Raw genomic sequence first — 20,864 nt, forward strand, 5'->3', positions numbered from 1 at the left:
CCAAAAGTTTGGGGACTGCTGAGTTGGATGAAACAGACATGCATTATAAGTAACACACACTGAAGTCTGAAAAATTGGTTCTAGTTCAGCTTATGTCCTAATAAGATGTAGGACTTGGGATATTACTTCACTTCCCTGGGAAAATGTTTCTTTATTTCTTTATTTTTAAAATAAAAGGTTTGAAAAAGTGGACTTTCAGATTCTATCTAACTCTATTGTTCTAAATTTGTCTAAAAAGAAAAGTGGAGTTCTGATTTGGATTATATGGTAATCATTTTTCTCCATTTTATATTAGGCATAGGTTATTATTATGTTTCAATTAGATTATCTTTACCTTTTCTCCCATACCTCCTATCCCAAAGTGAAAAGAAAGTTTCATCTGAAAGAGATAATTAGGAAAAAAGTCACTTGGTTCTGAAAAATCCAGATAATTGCTTTAATTATTTACTTCTTTGTGTTTGTGTAGACATATTAGTAATTAAAAAAAGCAAACAAACTAATAGGCCATTTAAAAAATTCATGAATTTATTAAATATAAAATTTCAAACTTAGTTCATCCTCCTTGATAATTTGGAATATTTTGAATGGTTTGAAAATGACTGGTTTGTGGTTTGTCAGAGGCCCAATTCTTATCTCTAGCTGTCAGAAATAGCTCATAGAGTTATGCTGCATGGAAACTCAGTTCTTATTGCCAATAATTATGAATGCTTTTGAGTAGGCACGAAGAAAAATATTCTTATTTCTATAGAGCATTTCAGTTTGTTGTAAGAAAAGAACCTTGAAAATCACATCTCTCTGCGGATGTTGAGATGTAGGAAAGTGGATTACTTTCTTCCTTATTAACCTCCTTGCTTCTTTCTTACATGGATCAAATCAAACTAATGATAACAAATTTTAAATAATTTGCAATTATAATATAGGGCTTCTCTGCTGGCTCAGTGGTAAAAAATCCTCCTGCAATGCAGGACACCCAGTTTCAATCCCTGGGTTGGAAAGATTCCCTGGAGGAGGAAATGGCAACCCATTTCAGTATTCTTGCCTGGAGAATCCCATGGATAGAGAAGCCTGGTAGAGTCCATAGGGTCCCAAAGAGTTGGACATGACTGAGTGACTAACACTTTCACTTTCAGTATAATATAATTTTAAAAACAGATCAAAATTATTAAGATATCCAAATCCAAGTAGCAGTTTCTATTCCTACTGTAGCTAACCAGCTATCCAGGTTTATAAGTTTCACCCATATCATGTCTAGTCATCCAAAATATCTATGTTAAAACCTCAAAGAACTAAAGCTTTTGATAACAGTACATCTGATGTCATGCCTGAATTTCTTCCTTTCCAACTGAGACTTATTTCCACCTCAGAGATGACATTTATTTCCCAAAGCACTAAGATTTTCTCTTAGTCACCTTGGTCTCTCTATTGGTACAGCTCCACAGGGTCATGTTTAAACTTCATTTCTCTCTCACTCTCTGTGGATTTATTTATCATGATTTTGATAAATAACAGTAGGATGGTCTTTATTTGGATATCATGGTGGCCTCACTACCTAGAGGACCATGTATAATAATGTTTTTGCTATAATACTATAATATCCTTACAATTAAAAAACTTTAATTCCATGTAAACACTGTAGACTCTGGAGAAGGAAATGGCAACCTACTCTAGTATTCCTGCCTGAGAAATCCTATGGCTAGAGGAGCCTGGTGGGCTACAGCACATGGGGTCGCAAAAGAGTCAGACATGACTTAGGAACTAAACAACAAATGCAACTCAAAAATCAAGCCATATCCATCCACCGGCAAATTCTATATAAATTAAATGTCCAGCTTAATGATCAGGGATACCTTATTCCCTGAGTTTCACTTTATTTTTTACCTTAGTTCAGCTAGAATTTCTCTCTGCAGATCCTGTGACTTTCAAAAGCAAGTCTAATTTCAGGCATGATTTCCTCTCTTTAGAGTTCTCTGATACTTGGAATTTTTGCTCTGTTTACTCATTGAACCACTCCTTCCCATAGACATCTGTCTTGGATCAAGTTTAAAAAGTTGTTAAACCTCAGAACTTCTGTCTTGTTTGTATTTTAATGAAATCAAATCCATTCTGGTTGTTTTTTACCCAATATTGTTTATCTTTTGTTAGCTGATTTAGAAAATTATATACATCCTCAGAATTCAAAATCCTCAAAGTTCATGAAATGTTCTTATTTTAGGCTCTAAAAGGCTATAATTATTTGGTAGGGAAATGCTTATCATGGGGTACAATTCTGGAAATTTAAAGGTACAATCACTGAAAAACAATAGTACCTAATTTTTTAAAATATAAATTCCTGTGGAGAAGTCCAAGCCAAACACTTGTTAAACTAGGGTCATTGAGTTTCATGGATAGGGAATAATTCACTCTAGCCTATTTATTTAGTCCCTCCATGGACAGCAACTCTTCTAGGAACTGGAAATAAAGCAGAGAAGAGGCCACAGTCTTTGCCCTCGGGGATCTTAGAATTCAAAGGTAGAGATGAAATGGCTACTCCATGACACAGTGGAGAGTAAAAACTTCCAAGGTTCTCAACTTGAAATATGTGGTTCCTTTTACCACATAGGTAATTGAAGACTTAAAAAAAAAAAAGTTTGCTTGTGCTAAGAAAGGAGAATATTCATTCTGCATATAGCTTTGTAGATGTTTACGTTTTCCATCTATTTCAGCTACTTATCTGAGAGAAAAGCAGAGAATGACAATTTATCTGCCACTTCTGGCTTTTAAACAGCTGTGGTATTGCTGCTATCACTTTCCTGCTATGAGTCCTCAGCTAGCTATGTGTTTTTTTGAAGATCTCCCCAGGTTTAGATTTCCAATCTGGTCAAATTCCATAAGATGACTTTTAGTGTAGAAGTGTGTAAGACCAAGTTGGTGTGAGAAAAAAACTGAAATGTGTGGTGATAGAAAGTTCCTGGAAAATCACTACCACCTCTTTCTAGACAGAGCTTTGATTTTCCTTTTAATTGCAATGATCCTAACATTGCAGGATGCCAGGAAACAGCAGATAATGGATAACCTTATTCTCTCTGACCTTATTTAGTATCAAGTACACTTGCAAACAATATTCAAGTGTTACACATTCTGATTTCAGCCATCTGCCAAAGGTAGGATGCCCTCAGTTTTTCAGAGTCCTGGAACCTGCAGCGCATGTAGCTCCTTCGGCACTTTTGTCTCCACATGGAGATTTTGTCCACATCCAAGTCCTCTTGGGTGACAACTGGGATGTTGTTCTTACAAAAGTGCTGGTAGTAACGTAAAAGAGGAGGGGATATTCTGATTTCTTCTGTGAATCTGAAAGTGCAAAAAATAGGTCATTACAGTCATGGAACTTTTGCTTAATTTGAGATATATACCAGGAAGCTTTTCATTCTTTAAGAGAAACCTTTTTTAAAATAACAAATAAATGTAATTCCTAAACAAAGAATAACTTTTAGAAAGGAATTTTACAGCATTAGATATTCTCTTCCATATCCTAGTGAGGCATCTCATTTTGGGAACATGGATCTTTTGGATCAATTAATCACAGTGTGCAAATCCTATCTGTTTCCATGAGAAGCAGTTGTCCTTGTAGGATAGTGTTAGTTGGAGGTAAGGATTTTCCTAAACATGTCTTATAATGAAAACTGATATTTTTTTCTATTTGTCCTATAACAATGCACTACACCATTTAAAGAATACTATGAATGAGTGCTCTATTTATTTTGGACATTGTACTTCAGGACCAAACAGCAGAACCATCATTTCTGCCAACACTCATATGTTTGAAAAGAAATGCCATCAGCTGTTTTATAAACATCTCACAAGCTTCTCCCATCAATTGTTTCAAATATTAATCCTAGAGTTTTGTCACTTGAGATATTTATCTTTTTACTAAAAACATTTTTCACACTTGCTAGTTTATATTATTTTAGGAAAAGGATTCTGAAACTAAGCTTTTATTTAAGTGTATGTTTACTTTATTATAAAGGCTGTGACAGATGGAAGTTTCTTCATCTGTAAAATGGGAGTAGCAATAATATCTAAACCATATGGCAATTATGAAAATAAATGTGATAACATATGAGATAGCACTTTGTATACTGTGTGGCATTACACACATATTAATTATAATAATATTTATATTCCAGAAGCACTAGCCAACTGCACACACTTTGTGATTCAAATAATACAGGCACACATATACACCCACATGTTTAAACACAAATATAAAATCCACTTGTTGTATAAGTTCAAGGGTTAATTGCTATATGATTAAAAAATGGGTAACAAAAACTGGGAAACCAAGTGAGAGTGGTCACTGCATCTGCTGTGTTTTCAGGGAAAAGTGAAGAACCAACAGCTTCAGTCTCTTACTTAACAAATGCAAATAATTACAACTCAAGCTCAAGAGTCATGTTTTCCTTTCATTTAGTTATTAAGTATGAATTTATCTTCTGGGAACTTGATGTTTTCTGCAGAATATGATGGAAAAATCAGCATCACTTAAAATAGAGTGGCACTAAATAATGAATATTTCTCTATAAAAGAATTAAATAGCAGGTTATACGGCTTTAAAAAATGTATTAATAGTAGATGTTAACAATTACTTCCCCCACTAACCTGACTAGAGATATAATAATAAAGTGAAGTCAGCAGGAAAGAATTTAGCATAGTATGTTGTACGATTTTATTTGTACACTCAGAGTAGTGTCAGAGTATAGATATGGAGGAATGGATAGATGAAGAAATCTTGGACATGTGGAACAGGAAATGAGAAAGCAGAGAGTCTAGGAGACTTTCATTATTGCCTTTCCCAAGGAGCTTGTGGATGAAGGTGAGGGGACATATAGGTGAAAAGCAATTACAGAATTAGACATTGGTAAATATTTGGAGACACAATATTACTTTCATTTCTCTCTTCTTCCCCTCAGATGAGACACCGACCAACAATTCACAGCTTGGTAAGATAATTAACATATATTGAAAGTGAAAGTATAATTTTTAAAAATGTTAAGTATTTTTTGGTAATTAGTTGCAAAACTGTCATCAACTAAATATAATGAGCTCTGGTTTTACAAGTTTATTGCATTTTAAATAACAGTTCACTGAGAATTTCTGAACTCATATGCAATCTGTTGGTCAATTTTTATAACATATTATAAGTGAAATTTTTGGCTACTCAGGGGATACCAGGCCTCTAAATTGTACAGTCCTTTGGGCTTCCCTGGTAGCTCAGATTGTAAAGAATCTGCCTGCGATGCAGGAGACCAGGTTCAATCCCTAGGTCAGGAAAATTCCCTGGAGAAGGGAATGGCTACCCAATCCATTATTCTTACCTGGAGAATTCCATGGACAGAGGAGCCTGGCAGGCCTACAGGCCATGGAGTCACAAAGAGCTGGACATGACTGAGTGACTAACACTTTTGGGTAATGAATTGAAGTCAAATAAATTGTAGCATAATCTGATGCTACTATTGTAGCATAGTCTGATGCTATTATTCTACAAGATACTGCTGACAGAGGCTTTGCAGGTATAAATTTGGATAAGTTAAGATAAATCTGATATTGGACCTTTCTATTGAGTGTGTTTATTACTTGCAGGTTCTCCGAATGAACCTCCTTTTCAGCTGAACGCTGTCACCAGTGCCCTGATATCAGGAATGGTCATTCTGGGAGTCATAAGCTTTTCCCTTCTTCTGTGCTCACTGGCCCTGTTACATAGGAAGGCACCCACCAGTTTGGTGTTGAATGGCATACGCAACCCAGTCTTTGACTGACTGTCACAGGCCCCAGCTCTCGAGAAAGGGCTTCACTGACTCTACAGTGTGACTGCAGTTGAATGCCAGCCAGCATTTATTTGCAGGCTGGATAGAGTGTAGCTTGTTAGCATAACAATAGTGAGAGAATTTTGATAATATTACTTTTGTCACATATGTTTGTGGTCAACCCTATTTGTATGGCACCTCTGGGTATACTGACAATAAGCAAACAACATTCAGGATTTAGATCTTACAAGATCTGTCATTATTTCATTTCATTTCAATTTTCATTTGATTATTGGTTTTGGAGAGAAAAGGTGGCCATAGGAAAAAAAAATTGTTGCATTTTATCCCCTAAGTATTAAAAATTATTGTGATGGCACTTAGATTTGCATATATAGTCCTGAAATGAAAGTTGTTTTTTGTTTTATTCAGATAACTGCAGCTTGGGGATAGGTTTTAATTGGATTAGCCAATTTGGACACCTGAGATTTAATTTCTCATTCTATGACCTCCTACGTTTTTGGTGATTTCCATGTCTGAAAACATATATTAAAAAAAACAAAAATAAAAACTCGGGTAATGTATCCTAACCTGGAGGGAGCATCCATTTTTGCAGTGAACAGTAAAAGTAGTTGTAAGCCTCTAAAGGATACTAAGTGACACTTGATCATTATTCATCTGGTAGAAGAAGCTGTGATCAGTTTTCTCCTGGTTCAAGCAAGAACATCAGCACGTGTTCACTCTGCTCCCAGGTAAACCCCTCAGCTGCTTCTGCAGCTGTGCAACAACTGCAGATTATTCTTAATTCAGGAACCATCATGTGGGAAAACAAACAGTAATTGTGGGAGAGGACATTGTCCCCACACACAAGCATAGTGTTCCTATGAGGGTTTTTAACAACCTAGGTTCCTTTCTTTCCCTAGAACAAAGAGAAAACAGGTTAAATATGTTTTGCAGAACTTTGTTGGGGTTTGCATGGGGGAAAAATGTTTCTTTTCTTACAAATTTCTCATGTAGAGAAAACATATAGTCTGGAGGAGGCCTACTTTTTCAGAAATAGTATTTTCCTCTAATAGTAACCCACAAGAAGCATTTTATTTTTTATCAGTTTTGGAAAAAGTTTTAAAAAGCCAACTTTTAAACCTATATTCTTACAGAAAAAAATCAACCTTTCCTTTGTCTAATTTATTCATGCAGTGGAGCAAATAAAACAACTCAGTGATAAACACCAAAACCTAGCACATGCAGCTACTCAAAGTGGTGTTTTAACTGTAAAAACTGCTGTAGAGACTAGTTACTATTTAATATTTGTGACCCATTATTCAGGACTCAATTTTACCAAACAAGTTTGTGATGCAAAGCAATATGCAAGTTTATATTTGTTTTAAATGAAGTGCCTATGCGCTAAAGTTAATAATTAAATCAGTTATCAAATCAAAAAACACCTTTTTTCCAATTTTCCTGAACAGTTCAGAAAAAAGTATTTGTATTACACTAATTAGCTATAGAGTAATAACTGCCTCAACTTTCTCTTTCAAGGAAAAGACACAATCAGAGGAAAGTGGGATCTATAAAGTCTCTGGATAATTTCTTCAATATAACAAAGTCTAAGACTTAAAAAGCCAATCTCCTCTTCCTCATGTTACTTCAAACTAACTTCAAAATGATTGAAGTAACCATTCTGAACTTTGTCTGTATTAGCAATTTATTTACTAATATAAAGGGAAAAATCTTACAGAAAAAGCATGAACCATGCTATTTATATGACCCTCCATATACATGGATAGCATTGGAATATTCTGGTAAATCTGTTTCAGATACTGTAAATGACTTGACATTGATCTAAGTATTAAATCCCGTGAATAGGACATTATATCATTGAAACTGGTTTGTCAGTTTGGTTTTTGTGCTTTGGGGATGACTACCATTTCAGTTGTTAACCTTTCAAATTCTAGACACTGTTCTCTAAAACAGAATAATGGGCATATCAATTTGCAAGCAACTTAAATTACATATTATTTTTGCCACCTTTAATGTCACGAATGTGAGGTCCAAAGCTATAATGAGACAAACCAGTTTGCTTTAAATAACTTTATTCTTATATACCTGCAGTTATATGTAGCATTTAGTTATACTGAATATTCCAGTTGTTATAGTGTGAAAACCTTACAAAATATGTGCAAATATTCCTTCAGTTTTAATACCTCAAACTGTTTTTTGCACTTCAGGGGTAAGGTGTGATGACATGTAAAAGATGATTGTTTAATAAAATAATTGTAAATGAATATCTTTTAAAAAGTGACTTTTCTGTTGGGTGTTTTTTATTTTTTTAAGATATATTTCTTGTGTTGTTTTTAAGTCATAATGGAAATATATTGTGTCCTACTCTCAACATTTTATTCCTACTTTTACCAACTTTAAGAAAGATTAAACTTGAAATAAGCTGCCTAATGTAACAGGGAAGGGCAGTAGCTCTGGGCGAGATGAAGCCTGCCCTCTCCACCCTGAGCTTCAGCAGCCCTGTGATGGGAGCATATTCATGAGATCAGCCGAGGGTAAAGAAATACTTTACCTTGAGTTTGGGCTCTGATTAAAACTGAGTCTATGGTTTTGTGTTTTTTTTTTGAAATTCTGAGGGGAAAGTAAAAACTGGAAAGACAGGAACTCAGCTTCAGCCCAAAGTTGCATAGTCTCTCATGACAGTTCTGTCAGGATCTGGCTGTCATTCCTTGTTTTGGAATATGACATAGAGCTGAGGAGAAATCCTTTTCCTCACTTAGGGAGAATCCAATCTTACAGAAGTGAGTACTTCTCTGGGTCCTCAACTATTGGCAATTAGCTTTGGGAGCAGCACAGACATCATGGTCCATGAAGGAGCATTATTCCCTCTGGAGAAGGTAAGGCAGAGAATTTCTAGAAGTTAGAAAACAGCAGCAGAGAAGTATATGGGAGACATTTGTTTGCAAACACACATGAGGCATAGTCTGAAGGATTCTCAGAGCACTTGGCAGGAGAGAGCTGTAACAGGATGGAGAGCCTTCTGTCAAGGCAGTGGGGGCTATTAGGCTAGCATACATTTGCTTTCATTTTATATTTATAAGGGAAATAGCAAGCTGACCATAGATCAATTGCTTTCAAAAATTAAGTTCCTCAATTATTTATGAGTGGGGAGACATTTAATACAAACCAATCCAAATCTGTAATTTAAAAAATATATATACTTGGGTAGTAAACAAAACAAATACCAGGATTAGCTGGTGTTTTAGGGTTCTCCAGAGGAAAAGAACAAATAGGATGTATGTATTTAAGGAATTGGCTTTCTTTATTATGGAGGCTGACAAGTCCCAAGATTACAAAGGGCAAGATGGAGACCCAGGCGAGCCGATGATGTGTTTCCAGTCTGAAAGGCAGCAGGCTCAAGCCCCCAGAAGAGCTCTTGTTTCACTTCTAAAGGAAGGACTAAACCAGTGTCCCAGTTAGAAAGGCAATCAGGCCTTCCTGGGCCTTTCAGGGAGGAATTTCTCCTAGTCATGGGAGAGATAGACTTTTGTTCTATACTGACTTTCAACTGAATAAATGGGGTCCAACTCACATTAGGGAGGGCAGTCTGCTTTACTTGTGTATTCAAATATTAGGTCTCATCCAGAAACATTCTACAGACACACCCAGGGTAATGTTTGACCAAATGTCTGGGCAAGGTGTGACCCAGTCAAATCGACACAAAATGAACCATCACAGCTGGTAAGGTTGCAAACATACCGTCAATATGTGTCACACTACTAAAAGAGAACACGTCCTAATGTTCTCTTTTTAGGGGGAACTAAGGAAATGAATAAATACAAATAGCACACAATTTGATAATCTCCACTTGAAATTATTTTGAAATATTTAATGTCTTGAGGTAGGGGCTTGTGAGCAGGGGGTCCTCTTTTACCTTAGCTAAAAATACAGATCAAATAGAGAAAAAACAGGGCCATGAGTTGGTGGGCAGCAATGTGCTTGGAAATTATAGTGAATTATCTCCCTCCTCTTATCAGGAGAAACAGAGCAGAAGAAGACCTGGCATCAAAGTACTGATTGGATCTACATCCTGCAGGCTTGGCATTGAGGGTGCTGGGAGCCAAGGAGTGGATTGAGGGAAATCATCAGCTGTGACAACAGGCCAGAAGCACTAAGCAACATAAAATAGCAAAGCAGAATAATAGGAGCAAATGCAACAAGGCAGTTGCTGAAATCTGGGAAGAGAGGCAGCTTCTCAGAGGGTATGAGTTCACTAAAAGTGAAAATGTTAGTTGCTCAGTCGTGTCCCACTTTTGGGGACCCATAAACTGTAGCCCACCAGGCTCTTCTGTCCATGGAATTCTCCAGGCAAGAATACTGGAGTAAGTAGCCATTCCTTTCTCCAGGGGATCTTCCTGACCCAGGGGTTGAACCTGGATCTCCTGAATTGCAGGCAGATTCTTTACCATCTGAGCCACTAGGGAAGCCCATGAATTCACTGGTAGAAGACAAAAAACAAATCTCCTGGAATTGTTACCCACATTCCTCATGACAGTGACTTGTCTCCTCCAGATGCTCAAAGGAAGTGAAAACTTGATAAATATAAATTATACTTTCATGTTTCTGAGAATACCTTGCCTGATAGCTTATAAAAAGCACTAGTCTCTACAAATTTGAATGACACAGGAGAACTAAGATAGCCTTGATTAGTACCACTTTTTGCTTAGATAGAAAAGAGAGAATTCGTTTTGGGTTCTAGACATAATATTTGGAAATCTCTGTTCAATAAACTTCACTTAAAAAGTGCTTTGTATTCTTGGCAAAGTGAAATTGAGAACTCAGATTTTCTGCACAGTTCAAACCTCCAGTTCCTTTTTGACCTGAGGATCTGGCTATTTTTTGTTTTACTTAAATTGCCAACATAATCACCTCAATTTTCTCTTCCATTTTCCATGTTGAAAAGAGAAGTGACATCACTCTATGGAAGTTTAGTCAAAGGCAACTTGGCCCAGATGTTGACATTAGTTTTCATCAGGAGCTTAGCTGTTTTGGGCTTCCCTGATGGCTCAGATGGTAAAGAATCCACCTGCAATGCAAGAGACCCAGCTTTGATTCCTGGGTTGGGAAGATCCCCTGGAGAAAAGAATGGCTACCCATTCCAGTATTCTTGCCTGGAGAATTCCATGGACAAAGGAGCTTGGCAGGCTACAGTCCATGGGGTCACAAAGAGTCAGACACAACGGAGTGACTGAACTGATAACTTTTTTAGCAATGCCCAAAGTGGAATCCATTACTAAATAATCCTGCTGGTTTGGCTAATCAATTAACACTGGAAGATGCTGGGAGAGTTTGGGTTTGACAATTTCATGCAACTCTTATAAAGGTCCTGAAGCTATTTTTCCCTTAGTACTTAGTTTTCTAACTTTAGAAATTATTTACCACTTGGGGATTGGAACTGATTTTATTTTAAAAGCTATTGATTTGCTAATATATATTTTGTTGTTCATAAACCGAGATGGCAGAGAATAAGGCAGAGTGCCCACTGAGAGAGAACTGAACAAATTTTATCTCAAATTCTCTAAAGGTAAGTCACAATTTGTTTTTGCATCACATTCACTCTCAAAACTCAATATGGAACAAAGGTTATTCACTATCTCTCATTAAAAGATTTTTCAATATTTTAGTTTTGATACTGCCTTCTTTCCAGTTTGTCAACAGATCCATAATGAGAATTTCTCTTATTTCACACTCCATAATCCCTGGTCTGCAGCCCTTGTCCTATGGTCCAAAATGGAAAAAAGGTCCAAAAATAGAGATAAAAGCCATACACACACCATAAATACTTTAAGGAAATTTCATGAAAGCTGCTGCTGCTGCTGCTAAGTCACTTCAGTCGTGTCCGACTCTGTGCGACCTCATAGACGGCAGCCCACCAGGCTCCCCCATCCCTGGGATTCTCCAGGCAAGAATACTGGAGTGGGTTGCCATTTCCTTCTCCGGTGCATGAAAGTGAAAAGTGAAAGTGAAGTTGCTCAGTCGTGTCCGGCTCTTAGCGACCCCATGGACTGCAGCCTACCAGGCTTCTCCATCCATGGGATTTTCCAGGCAAGAGTACTGGAGTGGGGTGCCATTGCCTTCTCCAGGACAATTTCATTATTTCACTGGTTGGAACTTAGTCACATGGTCACACTACCAACACGGGTGTCCCGGAAATGTACTGTGGGTGTTCATGTGCCCAGCTGTCGACAGAGGATCTCACTTAAACCTATGTTACTAAAATAGTGTCATTATTTACTCACAGCTTTAAAACATTAAATATATTGATGTATGTACAAAGACTTTTATCACCATTATTTTTAATAAAAATATTAGATGCCACAAACATTTCTAAATACAGAATTCTTAGATGTATTATGGTACTTTGCTGTGATTTAATGATATGTAAGCACTAAAATCAGTTATAAAAATCCTTTGTGTGCTCAGTCACTCAGTTGTGTCTGACTTTTTGTGATCCCATGGACTGTGCAGCCCACCAGGCTCCTCTGTCCATGGGATTTTCCAGGGAAAAATACTGGAGTGGGTTGCCATTTCCTTTTCCAGGAAAAAATCTACCCAAATAGAAAATGCATATATGACAGAACATGAAAAGTAGCAGAATAGAATAGAAGGGGAAGAAGTGGAAGAAGTGACAGACTTTATTTTCTTGGGCTCGAAAATCACCACTGATGGTGACTGCAGCCATGAAATTAAGAGATGCTTGCTCCTTGGAGGGAAAGCTATGACAAATCTAGACAGTGTGTTAAAAAGCAGAGACATTACTTTGCCAAAAAGGCCTGTATAGTCAAAGTTCTAGTCTTTATGGTAGTGATGTATGGATGTGAGAGTTGGACCACAAAGAAGGCTGAGCACCAAAGAATTGATGCTTTCAAATTGTGGTGCTGGAGAAGGCTCTTGAGAGTCCCATAGACAGCAAGGAGATCAAACCAGTCAATCTTAAAGGAAATCAACCCTGAATATTCCCTGGAAGGACTGATGCTGAAGCTGGAGCTCCAATACTTTGGCCACCTGATGCAAAAAGCTGACTCATTGGAAAAGACTCTGATGCTGGGAAAGATTGAAGGCAGGAGGAGAAGAGGGCAGCAGAGGATGAGATGGTAAGAAGACATTTCCAACTCAATGGACATGAATCTGAGCAAACTCTGGGAGATAGTGAGAGACAGGGAAGCCTTATGTGCTGTAGTCATGGGGACACAACTTAGTGACTGAATAATAGCAACATATATAATATGAGCTCACACAGAAAAAAGATAGGCAGGAAATTGATAGAAAGGTTAACTATGGTCAGTTCGGGAAAGTAATTGGTTTTGAGATTAGCCTTCCTATATTACTACTCTCTAACATGTTTTCTTTTTTTCTGTTTTTTTTTTTTTTTTTTTCTTTTTTGAGAAAGTATCCAGATAATTTAAACTACCAGAAGGTAGTTTCAGTGGTCTGGTAATTTGGAAGCTGAAGAAAGTGTTTTGTCTATATTATAATTGTCTATAGATAATTGTATCAATTCTTGGCTTTATTTCATCTACTGAAAAAAAAAATTCTTTGAATGTAATCTAATGAACATATAGGAAGAAAACAAAAATCCAAACCTTTCTGAGAGACAATGGAAATGCAACTACTCTATTTATTCTAAAACAATTCTAACATTTTACTCAACATGAAAATGGTCTGCAAAGTACTTAAGATTATACAGTGGAAGACACTAAGCAAATTTGGGGAACTCAGGATTCCTGACAAGAATAAATGAGCTGTCTTACTTGTTTTTCATTTGTGCATTTGTTTCTCCCATATCACTAGTATTCATTATGGTCACACAGCCAGGCTCACAATGAAACTGAGTTTATGCTCTGGGAAATGCTGGAAAGCACCATCTTCATTATGTCAACAATGAAAATTACGTTTGTCCGTGTTCTTTGGAGCTGGTGGCTGAAATGTCTGAAAACAACATCCAGGCATTTTCCCTCTCACTCTGGGGGAAAAATATACCTTCTGACATTATTATTATTATTATTTTTACTAATAATCTATTTCCCCTTTGCCCTTTAAGACTGAGAAAAACTGCATGTAATGAATGCTATTTGTACATAAAGGCAATTTCCAGAATAAGTATAATGCCACAGCCTGTCAATTCTTGAGAGAAATGGCTTATGAAACATTATCCCCTTTAGCTGAACACTACTCATATTTTGTAATGAACAAATGACCATTTTCTGTGCATTTTTGCCTTACCCTGTCATCTCATCAAACCCTGAAAATTGCTTTGTTGTTGTTGTTCAGTCAGTAAGTCGTGTGCCACTCTTTGGGACCTCCTGGACTGCAGCATGTGAGGCTTCCGTGTCCTTCACTATCTCTCAGAGTTTGCTCAAACTCATGTCCATTGAGTCAGTGATACTATTGAACCATCTTATCCTCTGTTGCCATCTTCTCCTTTTGAGTTCAGTCTTTCCCAGCATCAGAGTCTTTTCCAATGAGTCAGCTCTTCCCATCAAGGGGCCAAAGCACTGGAACTTCAGCTTCAGCATCAATCCTTCCAGTGAAAATTCAGGGTTGATTTCCTTTAAGATTGACTGGTTTGATCTCCTTGCAGTCCAAGGCACTCTCAAGAGTCTTCCCAGCACAACAGTTCGAAAGCATCAATTCTTTGGTGCTCAGCCTTATTTATGGTCCAACTCTACATCCATACATGACTACTGGAAAAACCAGAACTTTGACTACACAGGCCCTTGTTGGCAAAGTAACGTCTCTGCTTTTTAATACACTGTCTAGGTTTGTCATAGCTTTTCTTCCAAGGAGCAAGCATCTTTTAATTTTGTGGCCGCAGTCAGCATCTGCAGTGATTTTGGAGCTCAATAAAATAAAATCTGTCACTGTTTCCACTTTTTCCCCATCTATTGACATAAAATGACGGGACTGGATGCCATGACCTTAGTTTTTTGAAACTTGAGTTTTAGCCAGATTTTTCACTCTCCTCTCACACCCTCATCAAGATGCCCTTTAGTTCCTCTTCACTTTTTGAGAAGAGAGTGGTATCATCAGCATATCTGCAGTTGTAGGTGTTTCTCCTGGCACTCTTGATTCCAGCTTGAGCTTCATCTAGCCAGCATTTAACATGTTGTACTCTGCACAAATAAGCAGGGTGATAATATACAGCCTTGATGTACTCCTTTCCCAATTTTGAATCAGTCCATTGTTCCATGTCCGAGTCTAAGTGTTGCCTCTTGACCTGCATACAGATTTCTCAGGAGACAGGTAAGGTGATCTGGTATCCTCATCTCTTGAAGAATTTTCCACTTTGTTTTGACCTATGCAGTCAAAGGGTTTAGCATAGTCAATGAAGTAGAAGTAGTTTTTTTTTTTTTTTTTAATCCCCTTGCCTTTTCTATGTATGATCCAAGGGATGTTGGCAATTTGATCTCTGGTTCCTCTGCCTTTTCTATATCTAGCTTGCACATCTGGAATTTCTTGGTTCAAAGACTGCTGCAGCCTAGCTTGAAGGATTTTGAGTATTACCTTGCTAGCATGTGAAGTGCAATTGTACATTAGTTTGAAGATTCTTTGGTGTTGCCTTTCTTTGGGATTTGAATGAAAACTGATATTTTCCACCTGTGGACACTGCTGATTTTCCAAATTTGCTGGCATAATGAATATAGCACTTTAACAGCATCATCTTTTAGGTTAGAAATAGCTTGGCTGGAATTTCTTCACTTTTAGTAGCTTTGTTCCTAGTAATGCTTCCCAGCCGCTCACTTGACTTCATACTACAGGATGTCTGGCTCTAGGAGAGTGATTACACCATCCTGGTTATCCAGGTTATTAAGATCTTTTTTGTATAGTTGCTCTGTGTATTCTTGCCACCTGTTCTTAATCTGTTCTCCTTCTGTTAGGTCCTTCTGCTAGTTACCCTTTCTGTCCTATATTTTGCCCATCTTTGTTTATATTCCCTCCATGCCCTACTCAGTATCCTTTGGATAGGGTGGCCAGGACTCCATTATTAAAAAAGCAGTAAAGTCTGAATTCCTGCACCTTTCAGGGAAAAGGCTGTAGCAGCTTCCCTGTATTAACTCAATAAATCTTTGAGTTAAATTTTTTAAAGCAGAGATCTTTTCTTAAAATGTCAACCAGTGACAGTATCTTCATATATACCCAGAGGGTTTGAAATAATGCCTTGAATACTACATGGTTTTTTCTACATTGGTAACTGCAGATTTCAAAGGGATCACATCTTGCCTCAGCCAAAAAATATCGTTTTTCTTTCTTGGAATGGGATTCAGAGAATTTTGGGGACCCAGGGGCGCGGGGTTGGGTGAGGCCAAGCCACTGGGCACCAGGCATGCTAGGGCCCGCTCAGGAGAGCTGCTGGGAAGAGGGTTTAGCTGCTCTGTGCATCAAGAGGGGCAGGCAGCCGACTTGAGGGACACGTTCTTTGTCGTATGGCGTTACAAGACTGCCATCTTTACAGACGCCAAGGAGTTAGACATCATATAGAAGCCGCAGCGCATCTTGAAGGGCACCGTCAAGCCGCTGCCAGACGAGCTGCGCCAGCTTCTGGACGCCTGTGAGTGTGGCTCTCAGGCCGGCCTCTGTGGGACTAGCCTTCGGGGCAGATGGAGTATTTGAGGCCCTGTGCATGGAGCCCTTCTCCAGCTCACCTGAGCTGCGGATGTGATCACTCAAGAAGCAGCGCCAAGGAGCAAACAAGCTGTGCAGTGAGAGACCCTTCCCTCACCACTCCTTCCACCTACCAACACCCACGTTCCGCGCCCCCCACCCCCCACCCCCGTGTGCATAAAACAAATTTGGGTGTCTAAAAAAAAAAGAAAGATTATTCTGTTAATCCCATCAGAAGAAAGAAAAATGTATATCTTTTGCTCTTCAGTTTCAATGACTTGCCCCAATATCTGAACTCTGGGCTAACTCTAAATGCAAGGCGAGAAGCAAAGAATAATGTGCTGTTTTAAATGTAGATGGAAGATAAGATGTTGGGGCTAAATTTTAAAACCACACCAAGATATATTCATTCCCCTCTCACATTTAAATAATGCTCACATTAAATAATTGTTCCAAAGGAACTGTCAAATGAAACAGTCAGTTATAGCTTTTCCTAGCTGAGCTCTGACAACCATAAAAGTCTAAGGCTTACAGTGAAGCTATGAAAATAATTTTTTAAAAAACTCATTTGCAAAACATGAGCCAAACCTTATTTCTATCTGATATTGGCAGAAAAATGAGCAAGTTCTACAATATTGATTAGGTGAAGCTTTCTAGATTATATTGATTATGCAGGGCTAGCTGAAGGAATCTAAACCGTGTAGGACAAAATTGAGTTTTGAGGACCCATGCATAAATTGCAAAGACACAGGCATTATTGCTTTTAACTTTTATCTTAGATGATATCTTTATCTGTGCTTTCTACTCTCAGGGAAAATGTAGAATTGACTATGAAATGCAGAAGCTCTAAAAATCAGTGCTTAGAGCTTCCTGGGGGCCTTACTTGAAGTCAAGAGATTGAGCACCTTGCTTGTAAAACAAGTTGCTCATTCCTGAGAGCTGATAGCACATCATGGCCAACATTGGTCTGGAATAAAGAGAAATAAACTGGAAACTTACAATAACCCTAGAATGCTAGTCCTGGATGTATGATCCCCTGACCCTCACTTGTCAGAAATGGAATTTCTCAGAACTCAGTTCAGATCTATTCAGTCAGAAACTCCAGAGGTGGAACCCCGTATTTTCTATTTAGCAAGCTGTCTAGTTGATTTTGGTGCTTTCTAAAGTTTGAGAACCACTGCTTGGAAATAAGCTTGAAGGCAATTCCAGAAAGCTGAAAAGAGATGACCGTGGATATATGGCATCATCTGTATAACCCCAAACAGAAAGAAGGAGCCACTACCTAGTGTGTGGAGCTCTTAACACCTCGATTAAGAAGTCCTCTATTATGTATAGCATTTTGACTCGAATGTTTACAATTATCCATCATTTATGATTACCAGGGCTGATTCAGAACTGGCTGGACAGGTGTGTACCTTCTCCCTCATTTCTCCTTGCTTATTATCTATGCTTAGTATTTTATATGCTTAGTGAAAGGGGATGAACATTCCAGATTGAGGAGGATGGTTCTTTGGTCAAAAACGTCCACACCCCTGAATTCCTCTGTACCATATTCTTTAAGGACAGAGAGTGCTCCAGAATTTGGAAAGTTTTTATTGTCTAGATTGTGTTGATTTGGTCTCTAGAAATATTCTGTAGTAGAAGAAAATAGGCAGACCTGATTTCAATCAGTTGTAACTTGTTAGCTGTATGACCTTGAGGAAGTCATTTAGCTTCTTTGAACTTCAGATTCTTTATCTAGGAAAGTGAAGATTCTTATACCAACTTTTGGGGTTAATTTGAAGACTAGAGATAATCTGAAATGAAAGTCACTCAGTCATGTTCAACTCTCTGGGACTTCATGGTCTGTAACCCATCAGCCTCCTCCTTCCATGAAATTCTCCAGGCAAGAATACTGGAGTAGGTTGCTATTTCCTTATCCAAGGGACTCTTCCCCATCCAGAGATTGAACCCTGGTCTCCTGCATTGTAAGTAGACTCTTTATTATCTGAGCCACCAGGGAAAGGCCTGCCACTTGGAAGATATTAGACCCTCCACTCAACTTGATTTCCCCTTCCTTTTGCATCTTTGTTGGCTATTATTGTGATTTCTGATTTAATTTTGTTTCTAATAGGGTGGTGAGAAGTTAAGAGCATGGGCTGTGGGTTTGAATCCCACATATTTGTGTTTTCCTCGTGTGTACAGTGTGAAAAATAATACTGTTTACCTTCACAAGGGAAGGGAATAAATGAATATAAGGTGCTTTTCAAATGACTGACAGACAGTAAGCATGCCATTAATGTTAGCTATTACTTTTAACCTCATTCCTCAGCCTGTTGTGATTTCACTTTTATTTATTATTCTGCTAGTACTTTAGTGGAAAGAAATCATCTATTCACTCATTCATTCAGCAATTATTTTTGAAGATCTACTATGTGACTGAACTGAACTGTGTGAAAGGACTACAGCAGGAATAGATTGCTGCCTCAACCTGTCTGTTCAAAATCTGTTTTTAAAGACATTTTTGAATTTACCACTTACTTCTTCTCCAGGTCTCCAGGTTAGTTTTCTAATCTGTAAAACATGGATAACAATAATTCTTTCTGTATCCATGTTAGAGTGCTGTAAATAAAATGAGATAGTAAATGAGATTCCAAAAACTGAAACGAGAAGCCTCAAGACCTTACATATATAATCAAATCATATACAAATAGCGTAGCGTCAGGATAGAGGAATACAACTACTGCTCCTCCTTTCCAAACACATCCCCCAGCTTCCTACTTGTATTTTCTTTAACAACCTTCGTGCTCTTAGTAGGATGAGATGAGTGAGAACAAACTATTTAACAAGTGTGAAATAAAGTAGAAAGGCCAAATTCATAAGATTTTCCTCTTTTTCAAAAACTTAAAGCTCTAGACACTACTGTAATGTTGCATATTACCAAGGTTATTTGTTGGAAAGAAAGTTTATCAACCACCAAGATAACACTCTGGAAACGAGGACTGGATTCTTGCACCCTGAATGACATCTGAGTGTTGGGGGAAGTGTGGCTCCTTGACTGCTCCAGGCTGCTGAACTACAGGTTACTACAGATCCACTTCGGAGCCAAGAAACATGGCAGTGATGAGGGCCCTTTCTCCCTCAGGGCTGTGATGACAGGGTCTTAAGTTTGACTTGCTGCTTTTCAGATTCATTGCTGCTGGATCTTTGGGAACTCCCTGGATATCTGTGTGTCCATCGGGGCGCATGCTTTCCTGTTACTTGTCACCTTCCACGACTGGATTCTAATTCCTGACTTGTTCTCCATTTTCCTGACAGCCTGCATAGCACTTTTCTTTGCCTCTGCTCCTATCAGTTGCTACCAGGTCCTGTCCTGCTGTTAACTAGAATCATGAGCTGCATTGTTCCTGACCAAAGGTGTCACTAGTATTAGAAGATTTCCCTCTGGGGACTCTTCTTTCACTTCTCCCCCATGGAATTTTACACCAGCCCAGCTTATGTCTAACTCTGACCATGGTTTGATTTTTAATTTTAGATGGTTGGCCTTCAGGGGAGTCACTGCATATAGGTTCTTAACTGTGTGTATTTTTGGCTTATTTCTTTTACGCTGTAGTCTGCTGAGCAGTTTCAGAATCTTACAGCCTGGAACATGTGGGTCAAGGCAGGGAATCTATTGAGGAGAAAGGGTCATTTCAAACTTTCCTAAACAGCAATTTAGGAGACCCAAGCCATTCAAATCATAAAGTTTCTAAGAAGGCAAGCAAAAATATTGTTAATTAAATGTTTAATCTTTATTATAGCTAGCATATTAATTTTAAGTAGTTTTAATTTATAGCACAATTTTATGTATGTGTGGCATGTAGCCTTTATAGTGTTGAGTGCCCTCTTGTATATTCCATGAATATAGGGATGCTCATTTTATTGGGCTCTGAACATCATTTTAGTATTAAATATATGGAAGAATTTTATGCTTGTTTTTATGACATCATTGGCCTCAGCTAGCCTTACTTTTATGCCAGTCTCTTGACAAGAACACAGCTTCTAATTTCAACATTGTTTCTATTGGAAAATACATAAATACACTGTCTTTCATGAACATTTGCTTGTTTATAATTTCAATAAACCTAAAGGACAAAGACCTAGGTTTTCTTCTTTCTGTTAGAACTTTTTTCCTCTTTATTTTTCCCTTTTGGGATAATGATTTCCTTTTAGGTTATGTGGTCATGCCATGTGGTGGTTGAACCTTTTACTGTGAATGAAGCATTCATTTCCTGAGTTACTAAATTCTTAGGAAACTAACATTCTTAACAATGCATCTAAGTATGGGGGGTTGTTGTATATATAAATGTATTACAACCAAGAAAAGAATCCTTAATTAGAAAGCAATTTCATTTTTAAAAAAAGCTATTGAAATAGAAAATAAAAGTTGATTTAAACCATATCTGT

General features: G+C 37.8%; 1 protein-coding gene across 2 annotated transcripts in view; it reads left to right on the top strand.

Moving 5' to 3' along the window:
* The window catches only part of ZPLD1 (zona pellucida like domain containing 1), an 83,549-nt gene extending 75,454 nt beyond the window's left edge, over positions 1–8,095 (top strand). For both annotated transcript variants that reach the window (XM_061383148.1, XM_061383227.1), the window contains exons 11-12: positions 4,947–4,976; positions 5,617–8,095. In XM_061383148.1, the coding sequence (XP_061239132.1) occupies positions 4,947–4,976; positions 5,617–5,792 (206 nt within the window). In that variant the 3' untranslated portion in view covers positions 5,793–8,095. The remainder of the gene's footprint in view (positions 1–4,946; positions 4,977–5,616) is intronic.
* The last annotated feature ends 12,769 nt before the right edge of the window (positions 8,096–20,864 follow it).

The sequence above is a fragment of the Bos javanicus genome, chromosome 1, assembly GCF_032452875.1.
Source record: "Bos javanicus breed banteng chromosome 1, ARS-OSU_banteng_1.0, whole genome shotgun sequence".
NCBI lineage: Eukaryota > Metazoa > Chordata > Mammalia > Artiodactyla > Bovidae > Bos > Bos javanicus.